Source organism: Poeciliopsis prolifica, unplaced genomic scaffold, assembly GCF_027474105.1.
Source record: "Poeciliopsis prolifica strain line A6 unplaced genomic scaffold, Auburn_PproV2 SCAFFOLD060, whole genome shotgun sequence".
NCBI classification, from domain to species: Eukaryota; Metazoa; Chordata; class Actinopteri; order Cyprinodontiformes; family Poeciliidae; genus Poeciliopsis; species Poeciliopsis prolifica.
Genome location: NW_026562435.1, coordinates 202,839 through 217,049, shown reverse-complemented (window position 1 = coordinate 217,049; position 14,211 = coordinate 202,839). Strand labels below are relative to the sequence as shown.

At 36.5% G+C, this 14,211-nt stretch overlaps 2 protein-coding genes across 11 annotated transcripts in view; both read right to left on the bottom strand.

Annotated features, from left to right (window-relative positions):
- ect2 (epithelial cell transforming 2) overlaps positions 1 to 1,199 on the bottom strand; it is a 33,530-nt gene extending 32,331 nt beyond the window's left edge. For 6 of the 8 annotated variants that reach the window (XM_055060467.1, XM_055060472.1, XM_055060468.1 and 3 more), the window contains exons 1-2: positions 950 to 1,199; positions 540 to 697 (exon numbers count right to left, since the gene is read on the bottom strand). In XM_055060467.1, coding sequence (XP_054916442.1) covers positions 540 to 672 — 133 coding nt within the window. In that variant the 5' untranslated portion in view covers positions 673 to 697; positions 950 to 1,199. The remainder of the gene's footprint in view (positions 1 to 539; positions 698 to 949) is intronic. The other 2 variants (XM_055060473.1, XM_055060474.1) reach the window with 1 other exon arrangement.
- Positions 1,200 to 11,938: 10,739 nt separating this feature from the next.
- mcf2l2 (MCF.2 cell line derived transforming sequence-like 2) overlaps positions 11,939 to 14,211 on the bottom strand; it is a 73,381-nt gene continuing 71,108 nt past the window's right edge. For all 3 annotated transcript variants that reach the window (XM_055060462.1, XM_055060465.1, XM_055060464.1), the window contains one exon: positions 11,939 to 13,350. In XM_055060462.1, coding sequence (XP_054916437.1) covers positions 13,260 to 13,350 — 91 coding nt within the window. In that variant the 3' untranslated portion in view covers positions 11,939 to 13,259. The remainder of the gene's footprint in view (positions 13,351 to 14,211) is intronic.

The window sequence follows — 14,211 nt, the reverse complement described above, 5'->3', positions numbered from 1 at the left end:
AAGAAGTCTCAAAAAAATTGCCCTAAAAACTTTAGTCTTCCAGTCTATGGTAGACAGAGAGAGAGACAAAAGAGAAAAACAATACATCTTTGAGCTTTAATTTATCATGTGTTCAACTGATTTATTGCAAAATGCTTAATGCTTATATGTCATGGATCTTTAATTTATATGTCCAAAGATGTTTGAGGCACACACAAGTCAGGGCAGCATGTGACAGCCGGTAGAGCAGCAATTCACCTCAGAATCTTTGCCACATGTTTCCACCCTTTCTGTCTGAAGCGCCTATTAAAAGCAACAAGCACCATAAATCTCTAAATCACAGGGTGTCCGAATCTTTTCACACACCACTAACAGTTCTATTTATTCAATGTTTCTGTAAATTTCCAGATCACACAGTGGGTATGATGAATAAAGGATATGACAGGAATTTGAGAGTCCTGATCTTCACTCGGTTATGCACAATAGAAAAATAAAATATCAGGCATCCCAGAGAAAAACAGAACTAGGATAAGTAGCATCCGCTGTCAGCTCTCACTCACCTTCCCCATCTTCACTGGTCATCCCCAGGAAGCACTGGTCCTTAGTGGTTTCAACAATCCTGGAGTCATACACTGAAGAATCCACCAACAGACTCCGGGCATGCCCCAAAGTCAGCATGCTGCTTTCAGCCATGGCAGAAACCCTGTGATGTTCAAACCTTTCAGGGAGAAAGAGGAGATATATTTTGCTTTGCAGCAGTTCATAAATTGATTTGGTGAACTTTAAATAGCGAGGGAAAAGAATGGCGACATACATGCATTTTAGAATAAAACAGCAAGAGAAATAAAAATAACATGAGGTAATAGTTGATGCATGCTAAATAATGAAATTGCTTAGTCAGCGGCTATACAGAAAATGAAATACGTATTCAATATCTTAAATCTTAATAAAAAGCAGACCTACAGATTACCTTCGATTAGGTCTCTAGCTAACTTAGCTAACTGCTGGGTTGTAAAGATAACGAGGTAGAACTCAATTATCTCCGGTTAACGTCTCTTCAAACCAGTTCGTGAGGTTCCCCAAAGAAAAGCTCCAGCACCAGTCAGTGCATGTTGTTCCAAAACGGTAAAAAGAGTCTAATAAGCTTTTCTGTTCGCTTACATTTATTTACCTAAATGAAATTGTCAGTGTTCTGTTAGAGCTCAATTCAAAAATGAAGGCAAACAACGGAGCTGCGTATTGATTGGTCTGGAGTGACGGAACGCCTTCTTGCTTCCGCTTGGCGAGTCTTCTGATTGGTCCGTTTGTTTAAATTCACAATACACAGCTTATACGCGACAGTCTTGTTACATTCAGGTGCTATCGTAAATATTTTATCAATTACGTTACTGTATAAAGAGTTTATTTAATTTTACCTAATTTAGTTAAATAACACCCAGCAGTACTAATCAACGAAATAATCGATTTGATTTCTTTATTATGGTAAATTATCAACAGCGAAAGTAAAAGCTATCTCCATTCAAAGAATTAAGCATAATTATTATTTTTGAAAAACAAAGCATGAGACTTACCTCAGTGCTCAAACCAAAACAAATGATAGATCATTTTTAGAATCATTAATGCCATTGTTGTTCCTAATATTTAATGAAGCACAATAAACAGAATGCCCCAACTGGGTCCACTGGTTTCAGTCTTTTCTGTCGAACAGAACATTTAGGTCAACCAAACCTTGTATGTGATCAGTCTCACCCACAGCCTGCAAGGAAGAATAAGTGGGGATAGATGGATGGATTGTATTTCGTACACTGTTCATTCCTTTGTTTTGAGATTAATATTGTTTCATTTTTGTATCAGTTTATTTTAGTGCTAATTTTTGGTTTAGAAGTTCATTTGGAGTTTGTGTTTATTTCTGTTACTTTGTAATGTTTGCTCAGTTACCCAACCAGCTCTTAACCAAGCTGATCTGCATCCACATGGTTAGTCTCAGCTGATTCTCGTTTCATTCAATATCAGACTGGACCTAGTGTTTTGTTGTTGTTGTTGTTGTTTCCTTCTTCCATTTGACTCCTGCTATTTTCTCAGTATGCTTTTCACATTCCTGAGCTGTCAGATTTTGGTCCATTCACCACTCTGACATCCACAGCTCTTCCTCTTCTACATCTTTGTGTGTTCAGTCCTCGGGAGGGCTCTCACTCTGGAACAAAGCTTTGTCAGGAAGTCCTCCAACCTTTGTTTTCTCTGCTCTTCAACGCTCTGTCACCAAGGACCAACAAATACAATTACTCTTGGTTGAAACTCCAGCAATGCTACTCAGAGGCAGGTGGGGTGGGGGATTACAATAAATCCACTGATATATTTTGCTTTGCAGCAGTTTATAAATTGATTTGGTGAATTTTAAATAGCGAGGAAAAAGAATGGCGACGCATTTTAGAATAAAACAGCGAGACAAATAAAAATAACGAGGTAATAGTTGATGCATGCTAAATAATGAAATTCTATGCTTAATCAGCGGCTATACAGAAAATGAAATACGGAGTCAATATCCGTATTTTTCCTCGAAATTCTGTCTTGTGTGTATTGATCATTTTAACATTATCTAAAACTAAAGGAGCTGAAGGCAGTAGCTCATTAAGTTTGGGAAAATGCTTGTATGCTTGTAAATATTGTGTTAAATAATTTTCCCACCACATTTGTATCGGATTTTATCAAGTCCAAAGGACTTCAAAACCCTTCAGTCATTCACACATTCACACACTGAAAGCTGCTTTGGGGCAGTCTGACAGAGGAGAGGATGCCATGCACTGGTGCCACCTGTTGGCGCCAGTAGATGGCAATAGTTTATATGTTGCTACATGCAAACTAATTGAAAGCATAAAGTACTCCTTTAAAACACTTTAAGATCTACAAAACAGTGTTCGATTTAAGATTAAAATCAACAACCCCAGTTTCATTTGCAGGAAGCCAAGACATACAGTACATGCTGAGTTTCATTATGTACATTATCAAGTTGTCCAGTTAATTAAAAAAGGATTATTTATTTTCCTCACACATTTAAAACAATAACAAACTAGCATATAAAATATTATTTTTCTGACACAGTAAGATAATCTTTCTGATTTAATCATGAAGGCCCTGCTCCAGTGTCCAAGTATTCCTTTTAGAGTTCAAATGTAGTTTGAGTTTTTAGTTTATACTAAAGTCTCTTTTTCGCTCTTGAGTTAAAATGTTTTGGGGGGTTTTAATAAGAACCCTTACGTATGTGTTCTGATGTAAATAAAATATATGAAAGCTGTGATTATTTGAGACCAGACAAGAAGCATTAAGCATTTTGGATCAATGAAAAGCAGATAAAACAAACTGGCACTGGAAAGGCAGAATACATTATGCATTCAATCCTCTCTTCCTCTTCAGAAGGATCACAGACCCGGCTGGAATGGCACTCCTCCGCATTTCCAGAGAATTCATGAATCATGAATTCTCTGGAATTCATGATTCACCCCCCTCATGATCAATGACAGAAAAACAGATATCCACTGATATCTTTTATGATTCAGTAGCAATCCTTTACATTCTTTTCCTCAGTAGCCAACTCACAAGACTTTTATTTGAACACAGTCTTGCATGATTACAATACAACCCTACATTCAAACGAAGCAGACATCGTGAGTCTTCGGATTGATCATTTATCTGTCTTGATAAAATCTCGTCTCAACAACTCTCTTCTTATTGTGCTTTAACATCAACCTGCCAATGGGACTAAAGATGGAAACAAGCCAGCTGACTATAATCTTATGCATTTGCATGTTCATATCTACATATTGTGCCAGTTTTGAAAAGTAAACTTGAGAACTTCACAATAATGTGGAGAATTGTGTCTCTTTTTGTTTCATTGATCCAAATGTGGAAATGGTGATTCCTAGCTTCACCAGTCAATATTGTTCAGTCCAGTGATCACTCTGTGGAATCAGCTTTATCTCAAAGGTTCCAAGTGTTTGCTAAAAACTGCGAGAGCAAGCGTTTAGGCACCCTAACGGATTCCTCAGACGTACATGAAAGAATCAAATGAACACTCCAAGTATGCTTTTGATGATATGGAATAACATTAAGTCTTTTTTTGTAATGTCTGTAAAGGATCAATTGTAATGCTTGGTGTGGAACAGAGTAAGGGGGATCCTTAAAAAAACTAATTCAAACTTCTTAATCCGATGCTCATAAAAGAAGATATAAGCGGCATAATGAAGGAGAATTGTTGTGATGATGTGCTGAAGGCAGAGTGTTGGTAAGAGCAAGAGCTTTTTAAATAGACAGAAACCAATTTCAAGGTGTGTAGCTGGGATGTCAAATTTCTTTTAAGTCATGTTTGATAAATATACAATATTTCTCTACCAACTGAAGGTAACAACTACTTTATTGTGCTAGAAAATAGGATTATGTGCCTGGAAAATGTATAATACTGCCCCTTTAAGATCAAACTTACATGTAAAACTAAAAACACATACAAAGACTCTGAGCAGACTTTTAGTATTTTGACTGGGTTTTCTAATGAACAGAAAGTACAGGTTGCAGATTAGCATGTACTACAGATCTAAGAAAAATGAAGAGCTTTTCAAGAATTTGTGGATATTGAACAAGCTGTGATTATTCTATCATGTATAACTAGTGCTAACAATGTTACAGACTGCCAGGAGACATAGAGAAAGAATGCAATTCAAATGCACACAAAAAGATACTGCAGCCACAGGAAATGGAAACAAAATGGAAAATGCTGCAAATAACAAAATCCCTGCTCCACACTCCCCCTAGTGGTCTAGAAGTTGAAAAAATCTTTCAGCATTTCATACTTGATAATTGCAGCATTTTCATTTTACTTCTATTTCCAATAGTTGCAGCAATTTTTGTTTGCATTTGTTTTGCTGATTGTAAGTTTTTGCTCCTATATTCTGTGATTGCAGTTTTTTTTTCTTTTTGTTTTGGATTTTGTGTCACATTTTCACCAATCAGCTACCATATAGAGAATAGAGAAAAAAAGAGAAGTCGAAAAGCAACAAGGCAACAATTTTCATATTGTAAAGGTATTTTATCATAGTGAGCAATATGTACAATATAATAACAGATACAATGTACATTCCAGAGTTGAAAAGATTCTAGCACTATTCATGATGCAGTATAACAGAATTATTTTCTAAAATCGATGCAGCATTTTCCAATTAATTCTGATCTACCAAATATGTGGGTCAATGCAAATTACACTCATGGATCAATTCTTATAAACAAATCATTCATTAATGTACTTATTAAGAGGCTCACTGTATGTTATACTGTAACACAGTAATATCTTTCCCTATGATATGTATCCAGTTTTCTGACAACCTTTCTTTCCAACACATTACAGCTTGTAACCACGGTAATTTAAACAAGATATAATCTGTCTGAGAGTGAATAACGGAAGCTATATGTCAAAGATCTCAAAGTGATGTCATCACAATACCAATGTCCAAAGATGCATGTTCTACAGAGGGGAACAAGTGTATATAGATAAAAAAAAAAAAGATTCAATATCAGTTGAAGACAAATGTTTTATCTACATGATGAAACATACGCTGCTTACTGAATATTAGTACTCCAATAGTGTTTAGAGCATATTACTTACTAGTCTGAACTTTTTATTTAGTGTACTTTAGATTATGGTCAGAATGATAGTTTGCAGGGTCCCTGAATGGTAGCTTTTCACTGTAAATTTTGAAACGCAACTACTGTCTTAAAATTTTTAGCTTTCACTCTTGGTCTTAAAAATATTATGATGTAAATTTAAACAGAATGTGATAGTAAGCTGAATAAACAAGTCCTTCTGCTGCTGACCCTGACTGTGAAATGTAACAAATAGAAATGTGTCAGAACAAGTTAATTAGACAGAAGAAACTGTGTCAAACAGTTTTCTGAACATAACCACTTAGCATTTATTTTCCTGTCACTGTGCAGCCCTAGAACAAATATTAAAAACAATATTTGAGTGTGTCCTGTCTGCAGGTGCAAGGTCAAAAATAGCAACTCAAAGTGTGAAATATTTTTTTACAGAATCTCATTATGTAGAAATGAGTATGAGTTTTTCTCTGGGTCATGAAGCATAACATGTCGCATAGACAAATCGGTTTCTGAACAGAGAAATGATAATTTCCTTCAAAAGCAATGTTTTTTTTTCTCATACTTTCCATGATGATGTACAAAGGAGAAAATGAAAAACACATCAGATTTGATTGTTTTTTTTTCTGCAAGGAAGTGATTTAACCATCATTAGCTGATAAAAAGAATTTGTTGTGAATTAGACTTTCCAAGATGCAAGAACCCCTGACAGAGAAAATGTGTTCATCTTGCACAATCAGTCAAAGCCCAAGATGGTCATTTAATCACGGTTGCGTGTGACTGCATACTGTACTATTGGCGTCATGGCCTTGCTCCACTTTTAGGCTCATAAGAGCTCATTCTAGATGGAGCAGAACCCCTCTTCATGAAGCTGGAGCTGATCTATCAGTATGCAGATCCATTTCTGTCTGCTCAAATGAAAAACATAACCAGCTTTATAGTCAACTAAAACAGTGTTTTCCAACCACTGTGCTGCAGCACACTAGTGTGCCGTGGGTGATCATTAGGTGTGCCGTGGAAATGATCCAATTTCACCTAATTGGTCTAAAAATAAATTAATTATCTGCAAATAATATGCCATTTTCAAGTGTCTGTGTTGTAGTATTGACTAATGGCCTAATCATGTAATTTCCTTATCACTAGATGGCAATAGGTACATAGCAGTGCACATTAAAACAAGAGAATTAGTGATGCTTGAATGTGACAGGTAGCGGTGAGATAATTGTACTTGGCAAGACTGTGATGACAGGGATGGAAAAGTTTTGAAAAGAAAAATGCTAACTCCGATCTGGTCCCTGGACAAAATTCGGAGACAGATGAAGGCCCTAGAATGAGTGGATATCAACAGAGGGCAAATACTGTGAGCTTTTTCTTTTCCAAATATTATTGCTTCTCTCAGAATAAGAATTATTTTCTATATTTTTTCTACAACCTCTTTAAACCTCTTGTAATTGTTGTGCCTCTGTACAGGCAAATTTTTGAAGTTGACATGTTAAGTGCAGTTTGAAATAACTAATATAAAATATGATTAAAAAAAGAAATTTTTGTGTTCATTTGATTCCTATTCAAGACACTTTGATAAGAATTGCTATATATTTAATTTATGCGGCTATGGAGGATCATTTGTTTAGATTTTTGGTTTGTGATTCTTTCAATGAAAACAATGTACCTTGGATCAAAAGAAGTTGAAAAATAATTAACTAAAACACACTAAACAAGCCCCAATGAACTAACTCTGTGTAAAAATTGCCCCTGAGTGACATAAAAATCATTAGTTTTTATCACCTACATGTTTTTTCAGGACGTCCACTTATGTAAAACCAAGTAAAGATATTTTATATTAAAAGTTGTTAAAGTAATGTATGTATTTTGCAGTGATTCTGTAGCTATTAATTTTTTACTGATGTGAAAAAATGCAAGTCAAAAGAGTCTCCTCAGGAAATATTCAGATTTCTTAAGTTGTTGACTAAATGCAATCACAATAATATTCACCTAACAAGTCATAGAGAAACTGAAATCATGATATTAAGAGTTTTGTTTTCACATGTGTATTGTCTAATGAGACAATGCAGCCACAAAATACACATTTTTTGTGTTTTTTTTTTTTTCTTTGTTCTGGTGCCTTTCCTAGATAATGCAGAGGGTTGAGTCAGGCAGATCAGAGGAGCAAGAACCCCATTTATATTTCAGATTTACACTGATTTGTAGATACGTTTTCTACAAATGTTTTAATTCAATTCATTAAAATGGTACATTTTTAGTTTGCTGGTTGGGTAAAAATAAAAGTCACATTTCTGGATTTTGTACATTTTTGGAGGTCCACATGTTCTTTTCACTTCATAATTTTGACCTGTGTGGCAAAACATTTTGATGTAATAAAAAAAAAAACACTGAATACTTAGGCATTTACCAAGATACTTGTTTTTGTGATGGACCACTGAACAGGCTCTCCTACTATGGAGAAGTTATTTCCTTCTTTCAACAGAAGCGATTAAAGAGCAGCTCGAGGAGCGGAAGAAAGCAACTTCAAGAAAATTTGCTGATGTCAATAAATGTCAATTTCATCTTTTCACATAGTTAGCACATTTTACCAACAACATTTTTAAAAAATAATTTTTAAAAGTGCAATATGTGAAGGGCTCTGAATAGTTTCTGAAGAGACCGTAAATCTGAAGTTATGGGATGCTTACTATATATAGCCGCTCCACTCAGTGGAAGTAAATATTAGGAATGCAACAGTATGAACATTTGGTCCAATATCAATAGCTGATATTAATATTGCTGCTATGGATAATAACCAGTACTGTGTATGCCTGACTTTCCCAGTGCTTCTCTGTTTGAGGGTTGCTGCATCAACATTACTATTACATGACCAAACAAATACCAATGTCCTTCTCTCCCGTCCGGAAACAAATGACAAGATAGAAAAAAAATATTACTTATTGTCCCAGGGGTGCACAGTGGTTCAGTTGGTAGCACTGGTGCCTAGCAGCAAGAAGGTTCTAGGTTCGATTCCTGGCCCGGGGTCTTTCTGCACGGAGTTTGCATGTTCTCCCTGTGCATACGTGGGTTCTCTCCGGGTTCTCCGGCTTCCTCCCACAGTCCAAAAACATGACTGTCAGGTTAATTGGTCTCTCTAAATTCTCCCTAGGTGTGAGTGTGTGCATGGTTGTCTGTCTTGTATGCTTCTTTGTTGCCCTGCAACAGACTGGCAACCTGTCCAGGGTGAACCCCGCCTCTGGAACATAGCTGGAGATAGGCACCAGCACTTCCCGACCCCATTAGAAAATGGATGGATGGAATATTGGCCAAGTTTGATTTATCAAATTGATAATCAAGTTATTAATCAATCGATACTGATGTTAGTGCTGATACATTGTGCATCCCTAGTAGAAATGATTTTAAAAATACAAGAGAAGGCTTTCTAACAGTGGTACTCGAAAAAGTTCCAGCTTCTTCCTCCAGGAGTCTCACTGAGAAACATCAGTACATAAAACAAAAAAAATGACAGCAATAAGAGCAATGCATATCTATAGTCCATTAAAAAGAAGTACAAGTAGATCTAATCCTTTTAAATTACATGTTGAAGACTGCAGTTATTAAGCTGATCAATGTCTGAGATCAAAGTCAAATGGATTACAACAGTCCACTGGTATTTATTTGCAATCCTGAGATACATCTTCCCAAGTACTGATGCTGTTTTCTTCAGACTCAAAGAGTGCTGCTGTACACAGATCACTGAAGATATCTGGGAAAACAGGGAGAAAAACAATCAGTTCAACTTCATAGTGAGCAAAATGATGAAACATGAGAAATACACAGGTTCACATTCAGTTATAGTGGTTGTTTTTAGGAATCACAACACAAGACAGGAGTAGTCATCACAGGCAGCAGAGCAAATTTAAAAGATAAATTCCAAATACAGTGAAGCTCGACTGCTATCCAGAGAGGTCAGTTTGCTTCAAATAAATATGAAACGGCAAGCAAGGAACAAAAGCAAATAACAGGAGAAAGAATGAGCAGTCCTTTTAGAGTCAAAGCACCAAAACAAATGAAACGTCTAAAGTAATCATCCAGGCACCAGGTTCAGGCTTAATAGCAGGTAAAGGAGGATTTGTTAGAGACAGAGGAAACAAAGAACACAAATAGAAATGGATGTTTTAAGGGGGAAATCAGTCAGTGCTGTGACTGATCCAAATCTAGACAGTTCTTTTTAGATCATACTTTTAGTCCATGATCTATATGCTCTTTACGCATCACGACCAGCTGAAAATTCTCGAGAGGGGATGGGAGAAAAAAAGTTCTTCCTCCAGTATTTCACCTCTGATCCACCCTGGAGGCAGTAATAGACCCATTACAGTGAGAGGCGACTGTGGAAGGAGTGTGGCACATTTTTTTATAATTGAAGGCAAAGACGGCAGCAGCACAAAGGGAGCAGAGACACTCGAGGATCTTTCAGTGCCTGATTGACCTAAGAAATAAGTTGATCAGCAGAATCCGATGCAGATAACATCAAGCGAGTTTTCTTCTACATTTAAGACACAGATTATTCCTACCTCCAGCAGTCTGATCTGTCATCACTAGAGTCAAGAAGTTTGGTCCGGACAGGAAATGAGACTGTTTCACTCAAGACATAAAACAATGTAAGAACATCATCAGTAAAAATTACTCTGTTTCTATGTATATTTAAATAAAACAAAAAAGGGCTGTCTAACTATATTGACGCCCCTCTAATTAGGCAGTGGTGATGAGCTCCATGTTTTCAGGGTCGGAAGGCCTCCTTCCCATCACCCTAATTTTTTGCTCCCTCCAAAGTTTCTCTATCAGATTCAAGTCAGAGCTCTGGCTGGGCCACTCAAAAATATTAAAGGACATTGATGTACTGTCAACATTGTTGAGCTTTATGTCATGTTGTAGTGTTATTCCTTCATCAAAAACATGAGTGTTGCTTTATGCATATTTAAAAAATCCTTTAATCTTCCATGGCAACCATTCTGCCATGCCAAAAAGTTTACATGATTTACATGACTGTAAATCAAGGTGGGATCATGTGCCTGGAAAATTTAGAACACCACTCCTTTATTACTTTTAATTTAGAGGGAACATGTTGATCAAGATTATTTGAAACTCAAATCTGCCAGGTGTATGAATAATTATGAACTTAACTGTACATACCATGACCTTTTGGTTGTACAATCCCAACTGTGATCTCATCAAACTTAACTTGAATAAAGTCATAAAAAACAACATCAAATAAATAACATGAAGACTCCAAATGATACACTGAAGCAGTTTATCACCATAACATGTGTAAAGGAGGACCCCTGAACACATGTTATGCGCTTTGTCAGTAACTTATAGTCCCATAATATCTTCGCAGGACTTCGTCACAGAAAATTTCAATAACACCTCCCTCATTTCAGGTGAGAAAAAGCTAACCAATCTTTCTGGAAAACTGGAATCACTAGCAGACCTGGCAGTCCTGGACGTACTTCAAGACAGAGGAGGGTCAGTTCTGACAGGTCATCTGTGCCTCGGTGGCTCAGCGCCGTGTAGCACATAGCAAAGACCAACACTCACATCATACAGATTTGAGTGACAGCAAATGTCATGATTTGAGCTTTTCTCTGTGTTTGAGTTTTCTGTGTCTTTGAGTCTGTGTTGTTCTGGCTCACCTTGATTATTCCCAGGTGTGTCTCGTTTCCATGATTACTCTCTGTGTATTTAACCCCACCTGTATTCTTTGTTCCTCGTCGGGTCCAAGTCGTTTGTTGTTCCAGTCTGTCTATTCTGTCCATTTGTAAACCCTGTTGCTACCTGTGTTAAGCCCTCGTCTTCCGCTCAGCAGTGCTGTCAGAATTTTGAACTTTAGATTATTTTGTACTTTTTTCATCATTAAAACCATAATTTTATTTCAACCTGGTTCCACCGCATTTGCCTCACCACCTCCACACCCGCACTTCATGACAGCAAGCTTTAGTTGGAACATCCACTGCCTTCATGCTGCAAGATCATTTTAATGAAAAATAGCATTTTAATTTAATTACACAAGTAATACTACTATATTACTAGTGTAATATAGTACTATTATTGTACTGTATTACACACACACATGCACACACACGCACCCCCCCCCACACACATATATATATATATATATATATATATATATATATATATATATATATATATATATATATATGTATATATATATACATATATATATATATATATATATATATATATATATATATATAAAATCTCATCAGACCTAATTTAATATTTATTAAATTTTCAGAATACATTTCCTTCTTAATGTTATCACCACATGACGCTTCCAATGATGACAGAAACAGGTAAAGGCTTTAATTTTCTGACTGCTGCTTTTGTTTTTGCTTTCTCTTCCAAAGTCTGACAGCACCAGAACTTTACGTAGGTAAACATTAAGGCTGTGAATAATTACTCTTTCATAACGCAACAATGGGCAATGGAGGGAGATCTGACCTTGTTAAACAGACCTTGTTACAAAGACATGAAGTGGGCTCAAAATGGGTGGAGGCAAGAAAATAAAATGAAAACTGCTGTCTATTTTCACACAGAGAAATTACATCAATACAGTACTTTATAAAAATGATCACACCCCTTTATCTCTTTTATATTTTATCACATTACAACTGCTCCCTCTATAAATTTATCAAATAGTCCAACACAGAGGGAAGTTACTCACATCTGAAACAGACAGAAATGTGTCAGGGGGAAAAAGATGAGCTGATCACATTTTTATAGATGGAAGCTCAGCCTTGCCTTACCTAAATTTTCATATTATTGAGCAGCAAATATTCAGAAAATATTTATGGTCCACATTGGTCTGCTACAGAGCTCTACTGCCAACCCATGTTTCATCTATTGCTCTGACATGTTCAGCTTTTTCTAATTGTGGTGGTCAGAAACTTGATCTTCATTTGGTCTCAAGCTGTTTTTAAACAGCCGCTTATCTGGGCCACTATGACATCAAATCCTCTTTCTGGCGTCAAAATATGGCATTGCAAAGGAATAGATGCAAGACTCCAGCGCTTTGTCAGTAACTTATAATCCCATATTATCTTCCCAGGACTTCGTCACTTTAATAATCTGGATGATAGCTTTCCTCAATGCAGACACACACAGGGATTTGTACATTGTGTTTTTTATAAATCATAGCTACATTTTTGTTTTTTATATACATTTGGTTTTGTCCTCATTGAATGTTTGTATGACTTACCACTAGGTGGTATGTATTGTTAGAGTTGTCTTATATCTGTCTGTCATTTATGTAAAAATAAAAAATAAAATTTTAAAATGAAGTGTTTAAAAAAGATATGCATATTTCAAGCAACAGGCTGGATTCAGTGACATTAAAATTCAACGCATCATTCCAAAGCTCTTCCATTCCCCCACACTTCAACCTCCTATCCACAAGCTATTTGCTTCCTCCCATCCCTGCAGCACTGGTCTGCTCACATTTACCCAATCCATTTCCTTCAGTGCCACTGGAGAGTGAGGAAGCAATTATGAGACTGGAGTAAAGGGCGGAAGACAGGAGAAGATGAGTGGGTGTTAGAGTAAAGCCATTGGCAGTTAGTCAGAAGTGGCCAGTATTGTTATTTAATAGAGTGACCTCCTTTAGATGGTGTTTGAAGTGTAGAGCAAAGGACCAGCCCTGGCCCCTCTGTTAAAAGGTTCTTGATTAGCCTAGAATATAGAACACAATAAAGAGAAGGGTCTTCACTGAGACAGTGGAGTAGCTCTAAAACAATAACACTTTTCACAGTTTATATTCTGTATAAATCCCATCCCGAACCTTTATCATATGAAGCATCTTCACAGAGCCACACTAACTGCCCTAGAACTGTAACAAACAAACATTGAGATGAGATAAAATGAGAGTTACACTGAAAACAAAGACAATTATAGCAATGGCAATCTTCAGTTCAATACTAAAGTTTCCCACATACTTGGGTATATTGTGCATAATATGTGAGCAGCGCAGATTCTCTGCACTTATCGCAGATGGTTGAGATTTCAAAGTTGAGTGTTTTCTACTTTTCTAGTAACAAATGGTTAATTTTCCACAATCCAAATGGATACAAGCATGTTTGATAAGCAAGTTAATCCGGTTTCTTTCCCATCAGGTTAGACAGATGATGGGGCACAAAGTGACAGTCACTCTGCGTGTTCTGGTGACTGCTTGCGCTAACGCATCAGTATTGGCTCAATGCTTCACACGGAACAGCTCGATCTGAACACCAATTCCCACCATATGGGTCATTGATGAATCACTGATGTCAATTTGGTGACATAACATATTTTATCACATTGTGACAAACTGTTGTAGTAGTATGACAACATGCTAGCTAATGTTAAAGCAATAAAATAAATGTGGGTGACTCTGGCAATCAGTGAGCATTTAAAGCAACTGTTTCTACAGTCAAGATGCATATATATCTGCTGTGTTTACAAACAAATAATCCCTCTATAGGATTGCAGCTTATCAATGGTAGCAGGGAAAGCAAACAAAGCCATTCAGTCAACGCTTTCAAATACAATTCAATT